The 26,176-nt window shown below is 42.3% G+C and overlaps 2 protein-coding genes across 2 annotated transcripts in view; one reads left to right on the forward strand and one right to left on the reverse strand.

The window, feature by feature from the left end:
• The window catches only part of arsh (arylsulfatase H), a 17,766-nt gene extending 12,983 nt beyond the window's left edge, over positions 1 to 4,783 (forward strand). Inside the window, exons 6-13 of the mRNA XM_057335346.1 lie at positions 175 to 296; positions 404 to 526; positions 1,136 to 1,559; positions 1,772 to 1,908; positions 2,171 to 2,305; positions 2,868 to 3,030; positions 3,110 to 3,231; positions 3,343 to 4,783. Of these exons, the coding sequence (XP_057191329.1) occupies positions 175 to 296; positions 404 to 526; positions 1,136 to 1,559; positions 1,772 to 1,908; positions 2,171 to 2,305; positions 2,868 to 3,030; positions 3,110 to 3,231; positions 3,343 to 3,701 (1,585 nt within the window). The 3' untranslated portion in view covers positions 3,702 to 4,783. The remainder of the gene's footprint in view (positions 1 to 174; positions 297 to 403; positions 527 to 1,135; positions 1,560 to 1,771; positions 1,909 to 2,170; positions 2,306 to 2,867; positions 3,031 to 3,109; positions 3,232 to 3,342) is intronic.
• A 4,986-nt stretch (positions 4,784 to 9,769) lies between these two features.
• Positions 9,770 to 24,704, reverse strand: mxra5b (matrix-remodelling associated 5b). The gene is made up of 8 exons (XM_057336852.1): positions 23,813 to 24,704; positions 22,901 to 23,014; positions 22,308 to 22,524; positions 21,748 to 21,877; positions 21,238 to 21,622; positions 16,961 to 21,115; positions 15,299 to 16,208; positions 9,770 to 13,739 (listed from the first exon to the last, which is right to left on the reverse strand). Exons 3-8 carry the CDS (start codon positions 22,511 to 22,513, stop codon positions 11,831 to 11,833), a joined length of 7,695 nt encoding a protein of 2,564 aa, XP_057192835.1. The 5' UTR covers positions 22,514 to 22,524; positions 22,901 to 23,014; positions 23,813 to 24,704; the 3' UTR covers positions 9,770 to 11,830.
• Between the last annotated feature and the right edge of the window lie 1,472 nt (positions 24,705 to 26,176).

Here is a 26,176-nt window from a genome sequence, read left to right on the forward strand (position 1 = left end):
CTCTCTCTCTCTCTCTCTCTCTCTCTCTCTCTCTCTCTCTCTCTCTCTCTCTCTCACTCACTCACTCACTCACTCACTCACTCACTCACCATCATCACGTCGGTCCAAATCTTCAACATCTGACGGTGTGTGTAAAAGAAAAACCATATTTAAGTTGTTTTGATTTGTGTTCAGAACACCGAACATCGACCGACTGGCCGCAGATGGAGTGACGCTGACGCAGCACATATCAGCCGCACCTCTCTGCACCCCCAGCAGAAGTGCCTTCATGACGGGCCGATACGCCCTGCGCTCCGGTCAGACATCACACTGATACTCATGACTAGAGCGAGAGTCCACACGGCCATGTTCATGCAGGAGCTCATGTTTTCAGTGATGATGTGTGTGGTGTTTGACGTCACAGGTTTGGGAAGCACTGGCAGGGTGCAGGTGATCCTGTTTCTTGGAGGATCAGGGGGGCTGCCGCCCAATGAGACCACCTTCGCTAAACTCCTTCAGAAACAGGGCTACGCCACTGGAATCGTGGGTAAGACACATTTACATGTCCAATCCTGTCAAACATCCCATTCTCATCCACTTCAGAACGCATTTGTGACCCTGGAGCACAAAACCAGTCATGAGTAGCACGGGAATTTCTTTGGCAATAGCTCAAACAACATTGGGTCAAAATGATCGATTTTTCTTTTATGGCAAAGAAAGTTTGGATATTAAATTAAGATCATGTTCCATGAAGATCTTTTGTAAATTGCCAAGGACTTCATTTGGACAACTTCAAAGGACATTTTTTCAGCATTTAGATTTGTTTCCCCCTCAGATTCCAGAGTTTTAAACACTTGTATGTCGTCCTATCTTAACAAACCGTACATCTATGAAAAGCTTATTTATTCATGATGTATGAATCTCAATTTTGAAAAATTGACCCGTCATTGCATTCGATAACAAAACATCAAAGTTATTGACATTTGAATGCAATACAGCACAGTCAGTTCGGAGAAAAGCTCTGCTTGTATTCGTTTGCTTAGATATTTTCAACATTGAATCGTGTTTAGTGTGTGCTTGTGTCATCCTGACAGATTCTTCACATGCTTGAGGAATGAAATTCATCTGTCGTTGTGTTTGTTTGGGGCGTCTGCAGGTAAATGGCATTTAGGTGTGAACTGTGAGAGCAGAGAGGACCACTGTCATCATCCCAACAATCACGGCTTCCACTTCTTCTACGGCCTTCCTTTCACAAACTTCAACGACTGTGAGCCCGGTGAGGACACAGACATACTGTCTGACGTTCAGACTCAACTGCGTCAGATGTGTGCGCTGGTGACGCTGGCGTTTGTCACGCTGTGTGCGCTGCGATGTGTGGGTCTGATGGAGGTCAGCGTCCGACTCCTGCTGTCTCTGGCCGTTCTCTCTCTGACGGTCTTTCTGCTGTGGTACCTGCCCTTTCAACACCTGCGCATCTGGAACTGCATCGTCATGAGAGACGGCGAGGTGGTCGAGCAGCCCATGAACCTCCGGACATTAAACGAACGTCTGATGAGTGAAGCCGAGCGCTTCGTGGAAAGGTGAAACTTCATTTGCATACGTACTTCTTCATCACGGCCGTGTGCTAATGCAGAAACAATCAGACCTGTTTGGACACATCACTCTCTTGTTCTATCATTGTTTTCTCGCACGCACACACACACACACACACACACACACGCACGCACGCACGCACACACACACACACACACACAGACACACGCGAGTGATGTGAGTGTTTCTCGATGTTTAGAAACAGACACCGGCCGTTTCTTCTCTTCCTGTCGCTGTCACACGTGCACACGCCTCTCTTTGTGTCTGAGGACTTCGCTGGAAAGAGCAAACACGGCCTGTACGGTGATAATGTCGAAGAAGTGGACGGGATGGTTGGTAAGAGAGTCTCGTGTGATGCTGAATGTCTCTTCTTCATCCATCCGTCATTTAAAGAATGAGAACGCCTGTTCAAGAAACCCGTGTTTCATTTGGAAAACAGACCTCATTCTGAAACTTAACTTGTTTCATGTACAGACAGTAAAGCTGCATCACCTAAACAACACTTCACATTAATGTCTGAGGAGGAAGATGTGTTTTTAATGACTGGTAAGGGGACATGTTTGAGTCACGTGACTCGTGATGTGGTGTGTTTTGATAGGTCGGATGATGAAGGCCGTTGAAAGGTTGGATCTGACTAATAAAACCATGATGTACTTCACATCAGATCACGGCGGTCACATCGAGGACTCAGATGAACAGGGTCAGAAAGGAGGATGGAACGGAGTTTATCGAGGTTTGACTCACAGACACACAAAAGCAAAACTGAATGTCATGACCTTAAAAGATATAAATGTCTGATTAGCTGATCACACATCACCTCATATCACATAATCCTCTGATATCACACAAGTGTGTTTGATGTGAACGCCTCATATCGGTTTCATCTCTAGTTAGGTAAAGATTAACAGGAGCACCCGATTCTCTGTGATGTCTGAACTCCTTATCTCTGTTTATTGGCCACTGTATGCGAGACAGAATCTCCTGAACACGATAAGATCTGTCACGTTGAATTATTAGGATTATAGGATATTTTGTGTGGTGTGCAGGTCTAGTGTAGAAATACTTCACATGTAAAAAGTGCCACACTGATAAATGTACGACAAACACTGAAAGAAAAATAAATCAATAAATATTAAAACGATTGAATGAAAAAAAGGATTGCCGTCATTTATATTGCAACACTTACACATCCAAGACGTCATTGATTCATCATTGAAAACAGCAGAATGTCCGCGAGAATCATTCATGTAGAATAAAGTGTAAATGAATCAGAAGTTGAGTTCATGTCGGTGCAGGTGGTAAAGCTATGGGAGGCTGGGAGGGAGGCATCCGAGTTCCTGGAATATTCCGCTGGCCCGGACGTCTCTCAGCTGGGAAAGAGATCTCAGAGCCCACGAGTCTGATGGATGTGTATCCCACCCTAGTGAAGCTGGCTGGAGGAGATCTGCCTGGCGACAGGTACAACAACACAACACAACACAACACAACACACATCCATGTGAATGAGGAAACACGTGCTGATGTCTCACCTCTTCAGAATCCTGGACGGTCACGATCTGATGCCTCTGCTGGAGGGACGGACGGAGCGCTCCCTGCACGAGTTCATGTTTCATTACTGCGGCATGTATCTGAACGCTGTACGCTGGCACCCCACCAACAGTGAGTACAACACAACACAACACAACACAACACAACACAACACAACACAACACAACACAACACAACACAACACATTTAATCACATTAAACAGCATTCTGTGACCTTCTCAGGTGATTCCGTCTTCAAAGTTCATTTCTTCACACCAAAGTTTTCTCCTCCGGGAGCGATTGGATGTTACGACACAAAGATCTGCTTCTGTCACGGGGACCACCTGACGTATCACGATCCTCCTCTGATGTTCGATCTGAGCAGGGATCCGTCAGAGAGCCGTCGTCTCACGCGCGAGACGGAAGCGCGCTTCTCTGAGGTTCTGATGAGAGTGGAGCGAGCCGTGAAGGAGCACCGCGGCACTCTGACGCCGGTGGAGAATCAGCTGACGTGGGCACACGTTCTGTGGAAGCCGTGGCTGCAGCCGTGCTGTGGAACCTTCCCGTTCTGCTCGTGTTCAGAGGATCACACCGCAGCGTAATGTGCTCACGTCTTATTCCCTGACTCTGAAATGAAGGAAGAAGAGTTTAGATGAAGTTCCAGCATTACTCCTTCAGCTTCCTGCACAAGATGTCTTCATGAAACTATTAGCACCAAATGAAATTCCAAAAATAAAGACACTCCCCTCATCTGTCATCGGTTAGACCCGTCTGATCTCACGGCCCGAACTCGCATCACTGGTCGGGTTGATGTTTTTATGTATATTACCTCTAAATACATAGAAATAAAAGCATCTTCATTTATGATTAAAATGTCTATATATATATATATGCTCAGAATATGCTCTTTATGAAATCAATCTACATGAAATGATTTTTTAAACTCAGTAATGGAAGATAGGTTTACTGAAGATGTGTAATGTACAGAGAGAGCCACAGGAGGGCGCACTTCCTCTAAAAACATCCTCATGTCTTCACTGTGCGACTGTCTTTGGATGATTTTTATTGAAGTCATGTTTTATCTGAAATAAAACATTTAGGCTGGCAGAGGTTTTTCATAGAGGCTATTATAAATGATATTACACTGATTTAAGTTGAATGTTTACTGGGTATCAGATCTGTTGGATGAAGTTAATAAGTTTGGATTCATTTCTGTCCCTTCAGCAACATGAACAAAACAAACTGCTTCAAATAACATGAACATATTCCTCTTCTGCTGTTCAATTTCTGAGAGCACTTCATGAATGTCATTCAACATGTGTGCCATGAGGTCCCGTGACAACAATATACTGTAGTATAGTACCGTTTTAAACGTTTGTGATTGTGGTTTGCACATGAGGAAATGTGAAAGATGTGTGAGCGGCACACAGCGCTGTTGAAAACATCTCCAGCTGTGTTTGAGTGCAGTACAGTTTCCTGTCATGAGTATGATTGATTCAACCCTCTTTCATCCTTAAGGGTCACCATCAGTCTAGAGAACACAAGGTAGACAGGTGAGGGCTCATTCTGTCCCACCGCTCCTAAAATCCTCTTTTCCATGAAGAAAATGTATGTGATTTGCACATCTACTGTGAGATGTCAGGTGTGGCTACGTGAATAAAAAATACAAATCGTTTTGAATGAGTTGTTCAAATCTGTGGGCGAAAGAAAAATCTCTTGATCTTGTGTCTGCGGAGACAGAAGATTTGAGTTCGCAAAGTAATTTCAATAATGAGAAATGAATGAAACACAGCAGCTGTTTGATGACACTGCAGTTCAATCTGTTTTCCATGAACTTTTGAAGAGAGAAACGTCACAACACGTCTGAGATATAATAAACCAACAACTCACACGACAACTTGATCTTTTTACGCGATGTCATTTTCAAGCTTCAACTGAAACACAAGTCAAATTTCTTTTAACAGAATTTCTCAAAGATTGTGAAATGAGACACGTTCTGGCTCTTCTCTTTAAATGAACATCTGAAGAATTCCCCGTTTACGAGACTTTTTTCCCATTAACTAAACATCTGTTTGAAACTCCATTTCTGTGTAAATCTGACAGTGAAAATCACTTCCATACAGTTGATGGTGTTTTTGGCTAAATGTTATAATGGAAGATCTATGACTGGATTCAATCAACATTTCAGTTAACTGCCCATCAGATACTCCTGAAACTTTCACAGACAATTTATGGGCAAATCTCAATATCTGCATGTGGGCCATTTTAACGCTTTAAAGAAATCGTGAGACGAATCATTTCCTCATCCATCATCATCATGCTGTCCTGAACCTGTTTTCTGTTAAACACTAAAAGATTTATGTGGTCACATGACAGATCATGCTTGAGTCTATATATCATATATTTCTATTTCGCCAACAATTTATTTTTAAACAGGTGAGTTTGAAACAATCAAATGTAAATGAATATTTTGTCTTATGTAAGAAAAGTGAATCACACAGATGTGCTGGTGAATATCTGCTTTATTTACGACTTATATCTTAAAGATTTGATGGCATTAAGCTGGAAATCTCCAGAGAAAAATCCTTCAGACATGATTTCAGCAGCTAACAGCGCGTCTATAAAACCACTCAACTTTATTCTCTGTTGTTGGTATAAATAAGTGTCAATTCTGTATCTGCCATCTTTTTGACACAGTAAAGTTCAATAACACGTGTTCGGATGACTGTCTCTGAAACACCAGGAGTCTGTAACCGTGATGCGAGACACTCTGAAGAAAGAGTTCACCGTCTCATGTCTGCTCACACATCTGCTACTGCGAGACAATCTGTGAGACACTGTGAGCAATAGAAAGACACGCGAAACCTTGAATGTGAACACACACAACACAAATCCTCATGAGCGAGTGTTTGGACTCTTGTGATCAGTGAAGTCCATCCGGAGAGACGCTTCACACGAGTGTGATGAAGGGACACATTCTGCACTGAAATGCTCAGCATCTCTACAGCTTCATCTGCACATGAGACCCGTTGAGCTCTGATTGATTTATTCTGTGCGAACTGTTATTTCCACACAGTGAGAAACGGCACAATTCATCCGCCTCTCGTTGGCAAACATGAGGTAAATAAGAGTTCACGCCAGGAAATGCTTGTTATTGGCGCGGCACACGAGCATCTCAAAGAAATCTTCAGTTTGTTTCAACCAGAGTGAAGATTTACTGCAATCATTTCATCAACATTATTCTTTCTAGAGAACAATTACAACTTCATCCACGTTGTTTTTAAGCTTCTGTGTGAATGTTAAACACCAACAACCAAACCCACAAAGACTCACTCTGTATACAGAAACACAAGAATTCAGTCAAATAATCTGCCTGAAAGAAGAGCTTCTGTCTGTCTGTTTGTGTGTGTGTGTTTCTGCGTGTGTGTGTCTGTGTGTGCGTTCATGTGCGTGTGTGTCTGTGTCCACCGGCACCCGCCCAAACGTTCTTACTCAAGCTACATTTGAAGGCTGAGGTTTCATGTGTGAGAAGTTGTAAATGTGATGGTGATACAGCACGCGTGTGAATTAGATTTAACAGTGTATCATAGTGACCTCAGGGGTCAGTATTATCTCCAGCCTTGTTTTCTTTATACATGCGCTCCCTCTGGGTTCCATTTTTCGTAAATATGGGGTATCATTGCATTGCTACACAGACGACACACAAATATATCTACCAGTTGCTCGAACAAACCAAACTGCTTTACATTCCATGTTTGAGTGTTTGAAAGAGGTTAAACAAAAAATGTTCTCTGCTTGAATTCAGACAAAACAGAGGTCATCATTTTTATTGTTTTTGATCCCACTGCAACTCTTGGAAAAGATGCTGCTCAGCTTGGTGAACTTCAACCTTTTTGTTTCTCCTCATGAAATCGCCAGTGTTAAAAAAGGTCAAATTAACACTCACGGTGTTCCACACTCTCAAAGTGTGGATTATATAAACACTGTGAGAGTTAATTTGACCCTTTTTAACACTGGCGATTTTGCTGCGGGGGTGGTGTTTGATAACTCCCTAAAGTTTGAAAAACATACAGTACCAGTTATGCAATTGGTACCAGTTTCTTTCAACTTCGATTATTAGCTAAAAGCAAACCATACCTCTCTCCAGAAACGGCTTTCATCACTACGAGACTAGATTATTGCAAATCACTTTATTATGGTATCTCAAAATCACTACTCTCCCGTTTACAAATAGTTCAAAACGCCATAGCTCCATTTCTGAAAGGTTGCAAATAATCCTCTCATGTGACCCCTCTTCTAAGAGATCTTCATATTGAATACAGAATTGAATTTAAAATCCTTTTACTTTGTGTATAAATCCATAAACCACCAAGCTCCCAATTATTTGTCAACCCTTCTTCTCCCTTATAGCCCCTCGTGCAGTTTAAGATCAGAAGAGCATCTCTTACTCATAGTCCCCAGAAGACGGTTAAAGGGCCGTGGTGATAGAGCATTTTCTGTAGCAGGTCCCATTTTATGTAATAATCTCCTTTACTACATTCTAGGGCTGTGCAAAAATATTGATACATGTAACTATCGCAATATTTTTAGTGATACCTCTACTATCGATCATTTTTTTAAAATCATGTCATATACATACGGCCAAAAGTAAGTGGAAGTGAGCATGGCAATGAGATGATGAGAGAAGATGAACAGAACGATTGACAACTGTTTCGTGAATAATGTTAAGTTAAGGCCTGATCCGTCCGAAAATCATAAGCAATGCTCTGACACGGAGCCATCAACCTCCCAGGTTATGTCAAGCCCTGGTCCATTTATCTTGAGATGTTTTAAGTTTAAGTTTCAGTTCAGTGAAGCACTTTAAGCACCAACACTTTTTCAGTAAGTAACCTTTCTTGTAGAATTGTGCTTCAAATAAAGAACTTTATGTTGACCAGATTGTTAGTTAATCATTTACAAGTCAATTTTGCCTATATGGACAGCGATTTAAAAAGAAATGAACTTGTAAAACTGCGGTGTTAAATGCGACGTGGTTGAAAATTTGGGTGCACCTAACTTTTGTGCTGGTGGACCTAAGAAAAAACGTTAGGCGCACCAGTGCAACCAGTGCAAAAAGTTAGTCTAGAGCCCTGTCACCCTCGTGTCATCAAGTCTTCACACGTCTCATCTTCATCAAAGTTCAACACATCAGAGTTTATTTGATTCTGTGGAAAATATAGTGAAAGGAAATCTTCACAAAGCTAGCACATGACTGCATGAGGTTTAGAATGATGTTTTATTTCTTTCTGCTTAACATAAAACTCCAGATGTTTGAGAAGACCATACAAATCCAAGCACACGTAAAAACCAACTCGGTCAAAGTGAACAAACTGTCTTTTCTTTTCATTACTGTCCAGATCAAATCATGTTTAAAAATCATTCAGTGTGTTTGAAGGAAATCTCACTTCGGTGTGGAGGAAATCAACGATGAGTTTGATCAGAATATCTTCATCTCCATCACCGATTCAAATGAGTCTTTCAAGAACAAATCTTTCCTACACAAATACTGAAGAGTTTATTTCCAAACTGAGATAACTCAGTTTTTAAGATTTTTCAAAAATCATGTTTTTTTTATTGTGCATTCATATTAATATCCATCAAACTGCAGTTGGTTTGTTTTGATTTAAGCCATAATAACTCAAAAAATACAGTTAACTAACACAAAAAAACACAATAATGACATGATAACATTATAGGCTAAAAAACTTGGTGCTCTCATTTTGGAGACAAACTCTTCATGTGTCGTTCAAACCTGTAGATGGGTAATGAAGAAGTTGTTTCAAAGATGTCTTTGTCGTCATTTCTCTAAGCAGCCGGATGCTGAAAGAAAACAATGACATAATCTTCATTTGATTTCTTAAACAATGATCATTTGAAACAGAAGGAATCAGTTAACTCATCTGTGTTTCAACGAAACAAACAGTCCAGCAGACAACATCACACATGATACTGTACATCTGATCTGACCTGAGTGATGAAGACGAAGAATAAAGCACCTGACGCATGACAAACACACAGGAAACACAACAACACATCATCCGACACGTGTGAAACAGCCGTGTGTGTGAGAGAGAATACTGAAGTCCAGCTGCTTTTTAACGTTGACTCTCTCTCTCAGATCGTATAGAAACTATACGAGTGTCCAGCTCTGAAACATCTTTAAATCTCTTGACATTCACTGTGTGTTCTGCAGAAATGATTTCAGATATCTGGTGTGTGTTTGATCAGTCTACTGACACACACACGAATAAACACAACACTGAAGAGTCAAGATCACCTCGCATCAGTTACGCTCGTGTCACAGTCAGTCATTACATGTCAAGAGCAGTGCATTCTGGGAAACAAATTTAAAATCAAGGTTCTGTGAGCGGTTATCTTTTCATACTTTTATGAAAAAGTAAAAGGTTAGTTTGTCCTAAATAATAAAAACACATGAAGAAAACCTGTTCATGTAAAAGACACGACTCTCACCTCTCAATGACATCATGTCTCACCACAGACGCTTCAGTCTCGTCTGTCTCTGTTTGAAACTGAAGATCTGACGAGACACTGCGTGTTTGTTTCGTGTAGAAATGAATAATATATTCCACTGAACTGGGATCAGCAAACAAAGAAGTGAGAATTACCATTTAAAAATATAATTTTATTCAGTATAATGTACCAGTGAGAAATCATTTCACTTCCAGACATATGATCAATTTACAGATAAAACACGCACGCACACGTCTGGTTTGTTATCTCTGTGGGGACAGTCCAAAGGCGTAATGATTTTTATACTGTACAAACTGTATACTTCATCCCCTAAACCTCAAGATCATAGAAAACATTTTTAGATTTTTAAAAAATATTGTTTTGTACGATTTATAAGCTTTTTTGCATCCCCACGAGTTGGTGTGTATTCAGGTTTAGGTCCCCACACCGGGATATAAAAACAAGGCCATACTCACGCACGCACACACATGCTGCTGTTAGAAACACTCACAGCTTTACATGACCAGAGAATCTCTCTCTCTCTCACACTACGATATCATTTTAATACACAACGTGACTGTTAACATCTACATTTGACTTTTATCCAAAGAAACTGAGAGTGAATTCAAGATCTAATAATCTTAAAGCCATGGTTTTATCTTTGAGTCGTTGTATGAGAGGTTCCATGGATGGAAAGCAAGTCTACAAACCAACTTCTAAACCAATCTTAAAGGGCTAGTTCACCCAAAAATCGAAACGTTGTCATGTTTTTACTCACCCACATGACGTTTTAAGACCTCCCTGCATCTTCAAACACAAATAAAGTTCTTTTTGATGACATCCATTTCCAGGCCTCCTCATACACATTATGGTAATTCTCTCAGTCAAGGTCCAGAAAAGTACTAAAGACATCATTAAGATGGTCCATCTGATCACAGTGGTTCAATTGAAACGAGTCTACGACGCGCGTTCACAAGACCACCACGATGCATGCGCATCCAGGTTGTGCCCCAACGCATGCGACATGCAGCATTCAAGCACATGCGTCGTGGTGCTCTTGTGAACGCGCGCCGTAGACTGACAGGGAAGAGAACAATATTTTGATTCACGAGGTCACCTAGCAGCTGGGACGGATAGTATGCGTGTTTGGCATGCTGTCCCAGGGCGAGGGCTCTGAGCTCAGTAATCCTCCTCGAACTCGGAGCACCTGCCCCTTGACTCGGGAGAGGGCCCCGGGCTTGGTGTGTGCCCGGACCCGGATCGTGCTGAGGTAAAAACGGCCTCGTGGTGTGGAGTCGGGATGCTGTGAAACGTCCGAGAGAAAGGAGGTGAGGTGGCTTGGCTACTTATAGGCTGTTAGGATGATTGCTGTGATTGTTTATCCAAAGCCAGCCGAGTTAATTATCTGCACGTGCTCCTCCCGAACCTTGTTAATAAAACATCATTTAAAGTCATTATTTTGGTTTCTTTTGTGCACGTAAAGTACTCTCGTCAACTGTGCTAGCATCATTCGCATCATTGTTAGCGGCGATGGCCATCTCAACAACATCCACCGGGTCAACGTCCGGTTTTGTCCCAAGTATATTATCGAGGTCCTCGTACCAGGGGAACTTGTACATCCCGCACTTGGATGTACTGCTGACGGAGTTTCTTTACCTTAACCCAGCACTGTTCCACAGATCTATTAAACCCCCTTTCCCTGAGTTGTTTGCTAAACAATGAAAATATTGAGCTTTCTTGTGAGTTTTCGAAAGTTGGGATGTAATCTGGTCATCAGACCAAACTTCTACGAGGCTGCGCATCTCCTCACAACTGCAAGTTTGTCCGCGAGCTGCCATGCCAGTGCAAACTGTCAACAAACACTTATCCTTATTCCAGAATGCACAGCGCAGCACTCATACAAATTCAAACCATGTCTTCAGTGCATTTCTGGACCTTGACAGAGAGAATTACCCTGAGGAGGCCTGGAAAGCTCTCGGATGTGATCAAAAATATTTTTATTTCTGTTCCAAAGACGCGATGAGGTCTTAAAATGTGTAGAACGTCATGTGGGTGAGTAAAAGAATGACACAAATTAGATTTTTGTGTGAACTATCCCTTTAAGATCTGTAAAGCGAGAGGGTGTAAAACCACTTTCTTGCATTGTTTATATTTTGTGCGTAAACATGCTAGTGGCGGCTGACGATTCTCCGACAGTTCTCCAAGCGTGTCTGTACGCTCATTAAAACACATACACGTATGTTGATCTGCTGTCACTACCCACCACATTTTTAGCGCTGCACTTATATAACCCATTGTCTTTTTTTGAAGGGCTCTGAATGGTCAGTGAACCCTGCGGGTGGAGGTATTTATTCCCGTAGAGACGCGTCTGGACGCCCACTTTCAACTGAATGCCATCGGGGGTCTCCCAGATCACCTCCGCTTTAGGTGTGGCCAGAGCTAAACACTGAAGCTGAAGCGCGACGCCGCTCCTGGCGTACGTGACGGCCGGCGGGCCGCTGGTGATGCGCGGAGGATACGCGATGACGATGACAGAAACTGTCAGACTGGATGATCCGTGTTGATTTGCAGTCTGACAGACGTATATTCCTCTGTCATAGACAGACGCTCTCTGGACGCTCAGGGTTCCGTTCTTCAGAACAGAGTAACGGCCCGTTTGCTGCGGTCGGGTCAGAATGACTCCGTCAGGTCGTGTCCACGTGAGTTTGGGTTCTGGATCCCCGTTGGATTGACAGTTCAGCTGTAAATTCTCACCATTAATAATGCTGACCAGAGAACTGTACTTGTTAAATATATCCGGTCTTCTGCCGGACTCTAACGTGACTGTCCGTTGCACATGTCCTGCACTGTTACGCCCCACACAGCGATACCGGCCCGCATCTGAAACTGAAGCTTCTCTGATGAACAAAGATCCATCCAGTTTATGATGAAAGCGGGAAGCAGCGGTTCCTCTGAGGAGAGATGTGCCGTTGGGTAGAGTCCAGGTGATGTCTGGTGCGGGCCGACCGTCGACAGAACAGCTGAGAGTCACTGATGCTCCATCGGTCAGAGGCATGTGCTCCATGGGCAGATCTCTTAACCGTGGCTTTTCAATATTATCAGTCACATGGAGGTGGATCTGAAGTTTAGCTTCTCCTCCTTCGTTCCGGGCCATGCAGAGGAACACACCAGAATCGGTCATCCTCAGCGAGCGGATGTCTAGAGTGCCATTGTGATGGATGGTGATTCTCCAGCTGTAGTACGGCACAGGAAGGGTGATGTTGTTGGGCAGCACCCATGTGATCTGAGGAACAGGCTTTCCTTCTGTTCTACAGTCTAAAAGAACACGACGATCTGTCACAGCCGTTCTCCTGATGATTCCTGAACTCTCCTTGAATCCGTTAATAACAGGAACGTCCGCAAGAACTTCAACATGAACGACTTTCCTGTCTGTTCCCACGATGTTTCTCGCTAAACACGTATAATTTCCCGTGTCAAGTTTCTGGATCTTGTGAATGTGCAGCGTGCCATCACTGGTGATCTGGTGTTTGTTTGACACCGGTGATATGACGCGATGAGTCGGGGACGTCCATGTGATGGTGGGAGCTGGTATTCCTTTAGCGCTGCAGTGGACGACGGCCGTCTCTCCGTGATGAACTCTCAACACATGATAAGTGTTGTTTTGGATCACCGGTGCGTCCGCCAACACCTGGATGTGAACCTTCATCTCATCTTTACCCATGTGGTTCTGAGCGTAGCAGGTGTAGTCTCCCTCCTCTCTCATGCCCACCTGATTGAAGTAGAGGGTGCCATTGTCAAACACCACGTATCTCTTATTGCGAACGGCGCTGTGATCTGACGGCAGGACGCTGTTGATCATGGTGCCATCTGGAAGACTCCACGCGATCTCCGGGTCAGGAAGACCTGAAGCGATGCAGTCCACCTTCAGCTCACCTCCGTATGACACTTTGTGGTTGTTTAGTAGCTTGTGTTGGATTTTAGCAGCTTTCATCAACACGTTCACCGTCACCAGCAAATAATCATCACCCATTTTATTTCTGGCCAAACAGAGATAGTCGCCAGCATCCTTCTCCGTCACTGGACTGATGATGAGAGAACCATTACTGAACACCTTCATCCTTCCATCAGAGCTGAAATCAGAGAGAGGTGGAGAGAGAGAGAGAGAATATTGATGAAACATTTGACATGAACTGTCAAATGAAAATTTACAGAGCCTCAATACAAATGATAACGGAGTCTTAAAGTAAAATGAGCTGGTATTTTTGCAACTGGAATATAAAAGGCACATTTTTCATTTAAATGATGTACAAAAAAATGTGAACTCAAAAATGACTCAATCCTTAATGTTTTTTAAAGTCTGAGAAAGTTTTTTATCATTTAGATTTTTTTGAACGAAGAACCGCTTAATAAAGCAGACTGCATTTAATATTACAAAGACAACATAGATACTTCGGTGTATCATCATAATGTTCATGTTGTTTATAATGTTTTTGTTGAGGAATAAATCAGTAAATGCTCGGTCAAGTGAAGCCTGTGAAAAGTAAAGCGGGTGTCTGCCCGAGCTTCTCCGTTGCGTGGAACAGATCATTGTTTTAAAGGCTGCTGAGCGATCAAGTTTATTAAAGCGATTTGTATTTTTGTGATGATAATTTTTGATATTGTGATGAATTTGAATTTTTATTCATTTCAAACTTTAAAACTGCATTTAAGCAGACAGCGCTATTCTCTCGTCTCGTCTAGTTCATTCATGCATGATTAAGCTAAATAGAGCCTTCCAATAGTTTTTTTAGTTTTCGAATAATTGACAAAATCGCTTAGCTCTTGTTTCCTGGCAATTGTATAAAAATTCCCGGGATCATCGCTCTGTTTGAAAGGAATTAATGATGCACAACACAATGACGGGTGAATATCCAATCGGTCTGCTTACATGGCAGACGCAACTGCACGTATCCGATTCATATCAGATTTATTTCCACATATGATTGAGGCCTGAAACCGATCGGAAAATATCGGAATCCATGTGCTTTTTTCCTGCTTACACGGTCATGGGTCATATCCGATCTGTGCCACATTGGAGGAAAAAATCGGAATTGGGTCACTTGATACATGCGGTGTAAATGCGGCCCAAGTGATTAAGTGAGTTTATCCTTAAAACAAGCAAAAAACATCCACCATCGGGTTAAGAAAAATAAACTTGAATTCTGTAATTAATATAGAGGTAAAACATAATTTCCTTTTCCTTTTTTGCTTGTTTTATGCTCAATTTTTTATTTTATTTCAGAAAACCAGACTTAATATCTTCATTTTGCTCCTGAAAAAATGTATCTTGATTTAAGAATTTGTAGATATTTGTACTGAAAACAAGATAAAAATACTAAGAAATGTGTTGTTTGCGGGTGTATTACTTTTTTCTGTTACTTAAAGTGACTAAATTACTAAATGTTGTATTTTGCTCGTTTTTTGTAAATCTTTGTTTAAACTGTATTTGTACTTATGCTTTTATATATTTCAATATCTCACTGTTTTACTTTCTTTTGCATGTTTTTTTATCTAAATCTATTTTGTACGCAATCCAAAATGCTTTGGCAATACAATAAAATCATGCCAATAAATGACACAAACATTGAACTATTAAAATTGAGCCAGACAGACAGACAGACAGACAGACAGACAGTGTAGTTGTCTGTACCTGTAATGAGCGTGGAGTAGTTTTTTGGAGGGTGTTCTCCAGATGATTCTGGGATGGGGTTGTCGAGTGGCAGTACAGTGTAAACTCAACTGTCCTCCGTACTGAACGTCTGTATTCTGTGAAGAGCTGGAGATGATTTTAACCAGCGATGAGTTTCTCTTTACCTGCACATTCACACTCCTCGAAGCCACACCAACAGAATTCATAGCCACACATTCATAATTCCCAGAATCCTTTTCTGTGGCTTTACGAATATACAGCGTCCCGTTGGGGAAAACAAACAGGTTTCCATTGATGAACTGTGACGGACGAATCTGTGTTCCGCTGAACGTCACCCAGCGGACGGATGGACTCGGAGAGCCCTCAGAAGTGCAGTGACTGAACACGTCCTGTCCGTCCGGGACCGTTTGGTTTTCTCTGCGCTGTTGATGGATCATCGGAGGCAACGCTGCAATCTGAAGCCTCACCGTCAGCATGTCCGCCCCGGCGGCGTTACTCGCGATGCATTTATAAACCCCTCTGTCCAGGTAACTGGTGCGTTTGATGGCAAGAGTCCCGTTAGCAAACAGCACAATCTTCTTTCCCATCCCGTCTGATTCACTAACAGTACGAACCACAGAACGGTCCGGAAGAACCCAACTAATGTTGGGAGAGGGCAGACCTTGTGCCTGGCATTCCATAAGAGCGCTGTTTCCCAGACAGACCCTCAGATCTCGATGACGTGGAAGTGTCACTCTGGGCACCTGAGCCGACACCACCAGAGTCACAGTCATCTTATCAGAACCATAGACATTACCAGCCAGACAGACATACTGACCACGGTCCTGAAGCTGAACGTTCTGAATGATCAATGTTCCATTCGACTGAACCTCAAACCGCTGGATTCTGGTGTTTGCTGACATAACAGCTCCTGAGAGAGAAAGAGAGAGTTTTAAAAAGCAGACTGTCAATCCTCAGATACACTGAGATACTTCTTTCACATTGACATGACTTTCAAAGAGTGGCCCATGTTTATTGAAATTCTTTCTTAACTCCAAACAGTCAATGTCATACTCATTCATGTCATTTGTTGTGCATTTTTAAATAACTATTTGATATGAAAAACCACACACAGACACAACTGCTTCATGCCTTAAGAACGTCAACATAAATCACAGGAAATGACAATTAAATTGAAACAATATGTGATAATCAACCAGCAGAATGAGCAGATTCTTTATCAAACATATAACATTAATAATAAATAAATCACTTGAAGAAATATCACACTGACATATTGGGATTACTCGTGAGTCAAAGTATTTTCCTTTTGTGTTTTCATTGTATTAAAAACATTAAGAAAACTGTAAACAATTATTTTTCGTACTGTTGTTGTGTTTTCCAGTACAAATAAATAAACATTTGAAATTACGTTTGTTCTGAAAACAGGAAAACATACTGTATCTGCCAGTGGAATAGGAAAAAGAATCTTCTTTTCCCTTTGAATTAACCCCATTGGGAGAGATCTTTCTTTTTAAAGCAAACTTAATTTCGAAAAAGCTCAATTTGTTGTTTCATTCCTCAGATGTGTGTACTGGAAAGCAAAAACACTAAGAAGATTCAGTTCTTATTCAATGCATTATGTTTATTTGAGCGCATGAGGTGTGATGTCATGTGTGTTACCTGTGGAGATTTTGGTCCAGCTCAGGTGAGGTTTGGGTTCTCCGTCAGCATCACAGGAGATCTGTACACGTGATCCAGCATTAACAGTGACTGTATGAAGTTTACCTGGAGTTATTCTGGGTCTCATCTGTACAACAGGGGTTGTTTCACTCCACTTCCTGTTCACTCCTGCTGTCTGATAAGACTGTGCGATGTTTGAGGATGTTGTGGAATGGTCTGATCCAGCGGTTGATGTAGTTTGGGTGTTTTTTATATGTACAGATGAAGGATCTCCAGATGCATTTCTACTCTCAGTGTAATGATCTCTGTTTTTTGTGATGGGAACTCTTCCATGTTTCCTGGCGTCTATGTGATTTGTTCCAGGGTTTCTGGTGTAAAACGGGATTCTGTTCTGATGTAGGGTTTGGTCGGGTGTTGTGTGGACAGCAGGTGTTTTGGTGCTGGTGGTTGTTGTTGTAATGGGTTTGGTGGTGATGGAGGTGATGGTCGCTGCTGGAACAATCAAAGGTTTCTCAGCAGTAGAAACGGACCTGAAGAAGATAATCTCGTTGTTTTCACTGTGAGGTCTCCCTGCAGAGATGACAGGTTTTGTTGGCGTCTCTGTTGTTAATGGTAAAGGCACTTGATTTTGAATGGATTCTTCTTGAAACCTGTCAGCTGGTGGTGGAACTGAAGTGAACTGAACAGATTCTTCTTTAGAAGCAACACTTCCTCTTTTCAATGCATCGTTCTCTGGTCGAAGATCAGAATGTGATTCAGGTGAAAAGCTGTCTTCTGCTGTATCCGTCTCACTGTTATCTGTCTGTAAAGCTGATGTCGGTGAGATCAGGTGTCCAGCAACAGGTGTTGATGTTGGATCTACATTTATGGATGTTATGTACTCCACATTCTCTCCTGCAATATCTTCATCCTCTTTCTCCTGTAAAACAGTCATGTGTTTGTTTTCTGGTGTGTTGACTGTTGCTTCAGTGGTTTGATGGACAGTTGGGATTGTGGGATAACTGTAGGCAGTAGTTTTGGGGTGAGTGTGGGCAGATTTTCCAGAGGTTGGGTAGACAAATGCGTCTCCTGTTGGGATTGTGGGATGTTTGTGGTCAGTTTCTCCAGTGGATGGATAGACAGATTCAGGTGGGATTGGGGGATAGATGTGGGCAGTAGTTTTAGGGGTCGGATGAACAGATTTGTCTTCAGATGGGTCTGTAGGGTATATGTGGTCAGTTTCTCCAAAGGCTGGACGGACAGATGTGTCTTCAGGTGGGATTGTGGGGTTGTTGTGGGATGTAGTTTTAGGGGTCAGATAGACCGATTCAGGCGGAATTGTGGGATAGATGTGAGAAGTTGTTTTAGGGGATGGATAGGTCGATTTGTCTCTACTTGGGTTTGTGGGATATTCGTTTACAGTTTCTCCAAACGCTGGACGGACAGATGTGTCTTCAAGTGGGATTGTGGGGTTGTTGCGGGCAGTAGTTTTAGGGGTCACATAGACAGATTCAGGTGGGATAATGGTGTCATCGTGGTCTGTTTTTTCAGAAGTTGGATAGACAAATGTGTCCCCTGCTGGGATTGTGGGGGAAGTTTTAAGGGTTGGATGGATAGATGTGTTTTGGGGAGGGATGGTGGGGTTATTGTGCACAGTAGCTCCAGGGGTTGGATTCACAGATCCTGTGGAGATTGTGGGATAGACGTGAGCAGTGGATCTAGGGGTTGGATGGATAGTTGTGCCTTCAGGTGGGATTGTAGCGTAACTGTTGGCAGTTTCTCCAGAGGTTGGATTCACGGATCCAGTTGAGATTGTGGGATAGATGTAAGTGTTAGAGTGGATAGATGTGTCTCCTGTTGAGTAGATGTGGTCAGTGTCTCTAGAGGACAGATAGACAGATGTGTCTTCAGGTGGGATTGTGGGGTTGTTGTGGGCAGTAGTTTTAAGGGTTGGATAGACAGATTCAGGTGGGATTATTGTGGGATAGATGTGGTCAGTGTCTCCAGTGGTTGGATAGACAGATGTGTCTCTGTCTTGTGTGATCTGATCTGTGTTCATTGTGACGGTTGAACTCTTGTGAACTCCTGCAGTTGTTGACTGTGGTTCGTTTGTCAGGAGTTTCGAGAACGGTCTTCTAAACGGCATTCTCCGCCTGCTTCCATATCGTCGTCTTGAGCTCAGTTGATTTCTTGCTTTCTCAACAATGCTGCTGTTCGAAGGGTTAGACAGTGAAGTTCTGATGATAGTCTTAGACAAGGAAAGTTTATTGTCCGGTTCAGATTGAGGTTGGATGACAGGCCCTGAGTATATTTGTTTATTTTCTGTCTTTTCATCCCTTATGGTGCCCACATGTCTCTCCTTTGTGATGACATCATTAGAAACAGATTGAGGATCTGTGATGGTGTTGACCTCTGATGTGTGAGTGATGTTTTTATTTTCTTCCTCAGTAGCTGTTTGTGTGTTATGAGCATGTTGAGCAGAATCATCTGGAGATGAACCTTCTGTATTATCAGTCTGTGCTGGATGTTCTTCATTCCCTCTCTGTACACTTTTCACCGGTGTTTTGTAAACTGATGGATTTTTTCGGGTGTTTTTCTCACGGATTTTGGCCAAAATGTCAGCCCACTTCTGTGGATCCATATTGTTTTTGGCATGAGCGGTTTTATTTATCTCTCCACGCATGTTTTTCGTGAAGGGTCGTCTGCGTCTGCCGTGGCCAAATGAACCCTGACCCTTCCTGCGATTAATGAAGATTCTGTTGGGTATTATTCGCTCATGAGTGTTGACATCATCTCCAGACGCCTCTTCCACATCCTCCACAAACGCTTTTACTTTAGTGGACACACCGGCGGCAGACTGAGGCCTGCTGGGATACGCTCGAAGCGGCTGAGCTCCTTTCCTTCTCAAAACCGTGAGTTTAGTAGCCATCACATCCGCACCGTGTTGGTTCATGATGACACATTTGTGATATCCATTGTTGTTAAGCTGACTATACGGAATGAGTAAAGTCCCGTTAGAGTAGATTGAAGCTCTGGATGAGTTTGACTCTGAATTCAATATACTGCCATCTGGAAAGATCCAGTCCACCACAGCGTCCGGTGCGGCTACAGAAAGACACGACAAAGTGGATGACTCACCGACAAATCTGGTTAAAGCACTTCCGATGTCTTCTCCCTGAAGAGGTGTGGACGAGTCCACCACCGCCAAGCGGAAAGGCAGAATATCCATATCTCCCGTGACTTCAGCGATGCAGTAATACACTCCAGCGTTGGCGTGTTCGACAGATTTAATGTGAAGCGTTCCGGTGTTAGAGACAGTCACTCTGTTATGATGTGTGCTAGACGCTGCTCTGATCCTCGAACCGTCGGGTAACATCCAGAGAATCACAGCAGCGTCCTCAGAGCTGTGCACAACACACTTCATTTCAATCATCCCACCTACAAGAGAACTGAAGATTGTTTGTGTTTTGTTGTTTTGTTGGATCATGACCCAGGATCTCTTCTGCTGTCTGATCATCTCCTGATCTGCGACGGTGGACACATAAGTGTTAAGAATGAGTCGCACGCTCTTGGATGAAGAATAATGTCTGTTCAATTTCACGTTTATAAAGGACTGCATGAGCCACGCCGGTCGAGTTAAGACCTCGGCCCTCACACCGGTGTAATAGAAGGCGTCTTTCTCGATGTCTTGTCTGTATCTGTAGCTCACCTCGGGGTGTTTGGTCAACATGATCTCTCTTCTCAGATGTACAGCGACTTCACTGTAGTAAGCCAGCAGCCTCCATAAGCTTTCATAGTTTTCTCTGTTCACAGAACATTCCACGTCGAAAAACAGAGTCAGGTTTGCAGCGATCTGCCAGGATCTGGTGTAGTTCCAGCTGATTTTAGTGGAGTCTCTGGGTTCAAGTATGTGACAGAACAGATGCGCTTTGTTCCCGTGTTCATCCGATAAAACCAGAGAGAGGTTTCCAAAAGGCGCTTTGATCCTGTCGATGGGCAGAAGCTCACTGTTGTTCTCCTCATGCGTGATGTGATTTTCCGAAGAGGTGATGGTCGGTCCTGAGCAGATGAATTCTTTAACATCTGACATCTGTTTTCCCTTCAGGTGTTTAGGAGACGAGCAGCGGGGACACAGCCGACTGTCAGCAAACGACCTGTCCTTTTTACATTTCACCACTCCAGAGAGAAGACACAAAGACATGACAGACGTTATAGGATGAAGTTTGTCTTATGCTACTGTAGTATGAAAATATAAAATTAGACACGTGAAGCACGTGGTGATGACGTGATGAACATACCGGACGTTCTCCAGTTCTGCAGCCAGCTCATGGTGCAGTCACAGCTCCACGGGTTCCCGGACATGAAGATGTTCTCCAGCTGAGGCATGTTCTCCAGCATCTCTCTGGGCAGCGTCTTCAGGAGATTCTCAGACACGTACAGATGCTTCAGCGTGGAGACGGGAAAGTGCTGGAACACAGAGAATGTGCTGAAGGTGGCAGGATGAAGCTTCTGCAGATGATTGCCCTCCAGATGAAGCAGGCGAAGTGATGTCATCCCGTGGAAAGCGTCTGGGTGGATGAACTCTACGCGGTTGTGGTCCAGATGGAGTCGGACGAGTGACGTCAAACTGGAGAAGGTGTGGCCAGTGATGATTCTCAACTTGTTGTAACTCATTTTTAAAATCTGCAGAAACACATGTGTGCAGTTCAATAATGACGTGTAGCCTCTGTAAACACTCACAGTTTTATTTTTCAGAATCATAATCAGTCTCTTCTCTCTGCTCTGAATTATTAAATGAGTCACCTCACCTGTAAAGACGCAAGATCCTGAAATGCACCATCTGGAATGTTCTGCACATTATTTCCATGCATCATGAGGAGCTCCAGATGTCTGAGGCCATGAAATGACACGTTGGTGATGTGATTTATAGTGTTAAACCTGTTAAAGGGCAAATACTTTGTTACAAAACATACTTTCATCATGATTCATTTCTTCAGCAGTCATTGTAAACCATTTGATCGAATGCATAAAATGACACTAATCCATAGCCAAATATACAGTATACTGCAGAAATGGTGTTTTTATGTATAATAGTTGCATTTGTCTAATGTTTCTTGTGGCTAACTAAAGGAAACAGTGAACAGGTGTCCAGCACATTTAGAGAATAAACAGAGAGTTCGGAGCTGTGATCTACACACATGCTGGACATTATTAATATCCCATTCTTACACGTGTTTAACTTCATAGTTTTGATAAATCTACGGATTAATTTCTCTTATAAAATCAAACATTCCAATCTAATGTTTTAAAAGAGATGTGTGCTTTGTGTCTTGTACGGTTACAGCAGAGGTGCACGTGTGTAACTCACCCCAGATTAATGCGCTGAACTCCGGTGGAGATGCCCGCGGGCACGGCGACGAGCGAGCGGAACGTGCAGTGAACTTCAGCGGGAGCGTAACAGGCGCACGGGCGCGGACACGCGCCTCTAGAGTACGGTAAAGTCACGAGCAACATCAGCATCAGCAGCCCGGTGGATGACGAGCTCGTGATGGCCATGTTGTTATCAGCTGTCATGAACTCTGTCACTGAAACACACGCGCGCACGCACGATGAATGTAGAGCTCGTGATGGCCACTGTATATAAGCGCGTGCACATAACTCATGCACGTGCCGAAAAGATTAAAAACTCCGTGAGCAATATGAAAGAAATTGTACAATCCTAAATGCTTAACGAATGAAACAACATCCTGATGAAATTCATATTTGTTACGTTTCAAATTATTTAAGGAGTTATTTCGTTTTGAGTTTTTTTGAACAAGCGCTTAAGTTTGAAAATCGACTCAAACATGCATTAAATCAACAAACTGGAAAATGAGACACAACAAAATGAACATCACAAACAACACCGTTCGAGTTAAAACATTATGAGCTTCTTTACATGTTTCATGAAAGTTTCCTCACCTTTGCGTTGATTTGATTTCGAGTCTTCATTTCTTTAAAACTGTGTCGCTTCCATCAGTTTTCACACACAGATCATCTGATTCAAGTGTAAACACACTTCACCGCACTCTCCTGCTGTCAGAAATGAAGTAAACGCGCAGAATGTCAGCTCAACAGAAGGATTGTCTTGTGTGTGCAGTGAAGCTCATGTGAGGAGGGGCTCTCAGAGACAGAACCAGTGATTTCACATACTCGTCTGCTGCTCACTACAACTAACATCGCAAACAGTTCAAGTATAAGAGAAGTGCAATTATTTTTGTTAACACTGTTTTCGTGATTTTGTTCTGAGAGGAAAAACTGTAACAGGTCTTTTAGAACCCAACAGCTATTTTAAAGCTATTTTAAGCATTAAAGTGCTGCTGTAGACCTGCCTCCTCACCGCACCATTCGGTACTATAAATATACATTCAACAAATGAACTCTTTAACACTCTGTGTGTGTGTGTGTGTGTGTGTGTGTGTGTGTGTGCGTGCGTGTGTGTGTGTGCGTGTGAGTGTGTGTGTCAGAGCAGTGGATCTGGAGACCGGGGCTAGTTGTCATCAGTAAGTCATAAATATGTTTTTATATTAATGCAAGTCATCAAAATAACAACAAAAACACTTTTATATATTACAGCAATTCAACACTAGTCAAGATTTAAAACGGTAAGTTGAGCCGACTAATTTCACATAAAAAATAAAGTAAACAGTTTCTCAATATAGATTTATTTTAGGTTAATTTCGGACTCAAAAAAGTTGATAAAAAACTGTAGGTTCACCATTTTCGCCCACCCAGGATTCTACGTTTAGGACAGAACCCCAAAATACAAAACCAGACTCTCTGTTCAGTAGATGTAGATGTTGTGATTGTAAAGTGGGATATTGTGAAGATCACCTCTGAATGTCTGGTGAGGGCTGCAGTTGTTGCTCAGCGGCTCAGTAAACACCAGTGGGATTTTGGGGGGTCCTGCAGAAGGAAAGAGTTAAAAATATCTTGGAAGGTGAGAACGGCATTGCTTCTTTTATTAGCAGTTTTACAAAACAACCAAAACACAAGCTCTTTGTTTATTCACTTGCATTTCTGTTCCTGACGGGCAAGTCCACGCCAGTGCAAGTTATTATGCATTTTGAGCTCTTTTACAAAAAGTTACACAAGACATTGTTGTCCTTTACATTTGTTTTAATGAGTAATTGAGATTGTAATGAGACCCATAGATTTAAACTATCTACATTTATTGCCACATCATTCAAGTATACATTCAATCATATATTTTAAAAACGTGTGAAGATGAACGTTAAATATCATTGATGTGATACAGTACTGCGTATAGCGTATACGTTCACATGATACTTGCCTTTTCTCTTTATGTTGAATAAGAAACGACAGAGCGCTGGTTATCTATCGTATACTTACGACAGGAGAGTTATTTCTGAAGCGTCTCCAGATGAACTGAAGAGCTACAGATGGTCCACATCTTCTCTACAGAACCAAAGGAAGTTCACATGCAGAGATCTCCAAATAATAAAAGATAATAGACAACACACCATATCAATAAATAACCACTGAAGCTTTGTTTGTTGTTTTTCTTTCTTTTAATAGTCACACGTCACTGAAAGACGCGGAATGTCCTCTCACTTGAACACACATCCAGCAGAGCGATCAGAGAGTGGAACAAACAGATAAGAGAAGGAATTAAGGTGGGTGGAGAGAGAGAGAGAAAACAGATCGCTTTCACGCTTTTAAAAACAAAAAAAGGAAGAATTGAAACTCACCCTCATGTTGTTCTTCTTTTCCTCCATAAACACAAGACGAGACGTCAGTCATCAGAGGTCATCACGAGCAACGACAGCAGGTGGAAATCATGATGAAAGCACATTTAAACTGATGGATTTACTGACTTTCTTGCATCTAAAATGTGACTTTCCTTAAGTGTATAGTCTGAATAATTCTATGAAGACTATACGAATGAATGTCTTTCTGGTCATTCTGAAATGTTGGATGCAGGAATAAGGTTAAAACACGAAGTAGCCAAACTAATAGAAGATCAGTTAGTCATTGCAAAACATCACATTTATATCACATGTATTTAGCAGAGAACACTTCATCATACAGATGAGAATTATGGCTATACGTTTAAAACACCGAAGGGTAACCTGCATTAAAATACAGCTCAACGTGTATCAAAGACCCTGAACGCAGGAGATGGCGTGTTGACAGCAGAAGTTGGGTGTGCGACGCAGCTGACATCGCAATCTGATGAAACGGCGCCCACAAAAGTCAAACATCATTTTACTCTCAACGGCCAATGACTGCTGGACAGCCTACAGCTTCAAGAGTCGAAGTTCACTTCATAGTCAGCCTTCAGTAGAGATCGCTTTATTTCTTCATCCTCATGTCACTTCAAACATGCATGACTTTCTTTCTTCCTCAGAAACACAAAGGAAGATATTTTGAAGAACGCCGATAACCCATTAATGGCGGTATTCTCTTGCATAGGTACAACAGAAGTAAACGGGTACATTCATCATCATCATCATCATCATCATCATCTGTGTGTAGATGTGATGAGAAACCAGTGTTCCCATCACCAGAACTGGGATGAGACTGGACTGATGACCTGTAGAAGGTCAGAATGTGAATTAACTGACACCATATGATGTTCCAGCAGGACGCCAGCGGTCTTAATGAACAACACGCTCGCTGAAGAACTGCAGAAGTCAACAGTTGGATCAGATTATCAGTCATTAGTGTGAGAATGTGAAATAAAAACACAACTGTCACTACATAACAAACAGTCTGATCACACTACAGCTACTACACCCTTTCTCATATTCTCACTCATAAAAAAACATCCTTTTCAAAGCTAAAATATCAACGAATTACACTGCTTATGGACCTTTTGAGCAATAGCATTGCTTGTTTGTGTTGTATGATTTGAAGGAGGTTTTGTCCAGAGCAGAAATGAGGTCAGAATTACATTGACAGATTGTTTTGCCGACTGTAAATCTGCAAGTATAATCATTAAGAGTGACACGTGATTTTGCAAACACACAATGCATCTCCATCTTGATTTTAAATCATTTTTAGGACTAAATGAAGGTAATATACTGGATGTGTGTGAATGTAAAATGAGAGTAAACCTTCAGTCTGTGTTGAGATCTTCTGGATGGTTGATGGAAACTTCTGGCACAGACAGCAGCGTCTCTCTCTCTCTCTCTCTCTCTCTCTCTCTCTCTCTCTCTCTCTCTCTCTCTCTCT

This window comes from Triplophysa rosa, linkage group LG6 (genome assembly GCF_024868665.1).
Source record: "Triplophysa rosa linkage group LG6, Trosa_1v2, whole genome shotgun sequence".
Taxonomy (NCBI): Eukaryota; Metazoa; Chordata; class Actinopteri; order Cypriniformes; family Nemacheilidae; genus Triplophysa; species Triplophysa rosa.

Bases quoted from the DNA above. Each gene is read 5' to 3' on its own strand.
- mxra5b (XM_057336852.1), bottom strand. From the start codon at position 22,513: ATGACAGCTGATAACAACATGGCCATCACGAGCTCGTCATCCACCGGG. The intron at 21,116-21,237 runs GTATGTTCATCA...TTCTCTCTGGAG, and splicing joins GCAGAACTGGAGAACGTCCG to TGGTGAAATGTAAAAAGGAC. The intron at 16,209-16,960 runs GTAACACACATG...TTTCTCTCTCAG, and splicing joins CTGGACCAAAATCTCCACAG to GAGCTGTTATGTCAGCAAAC.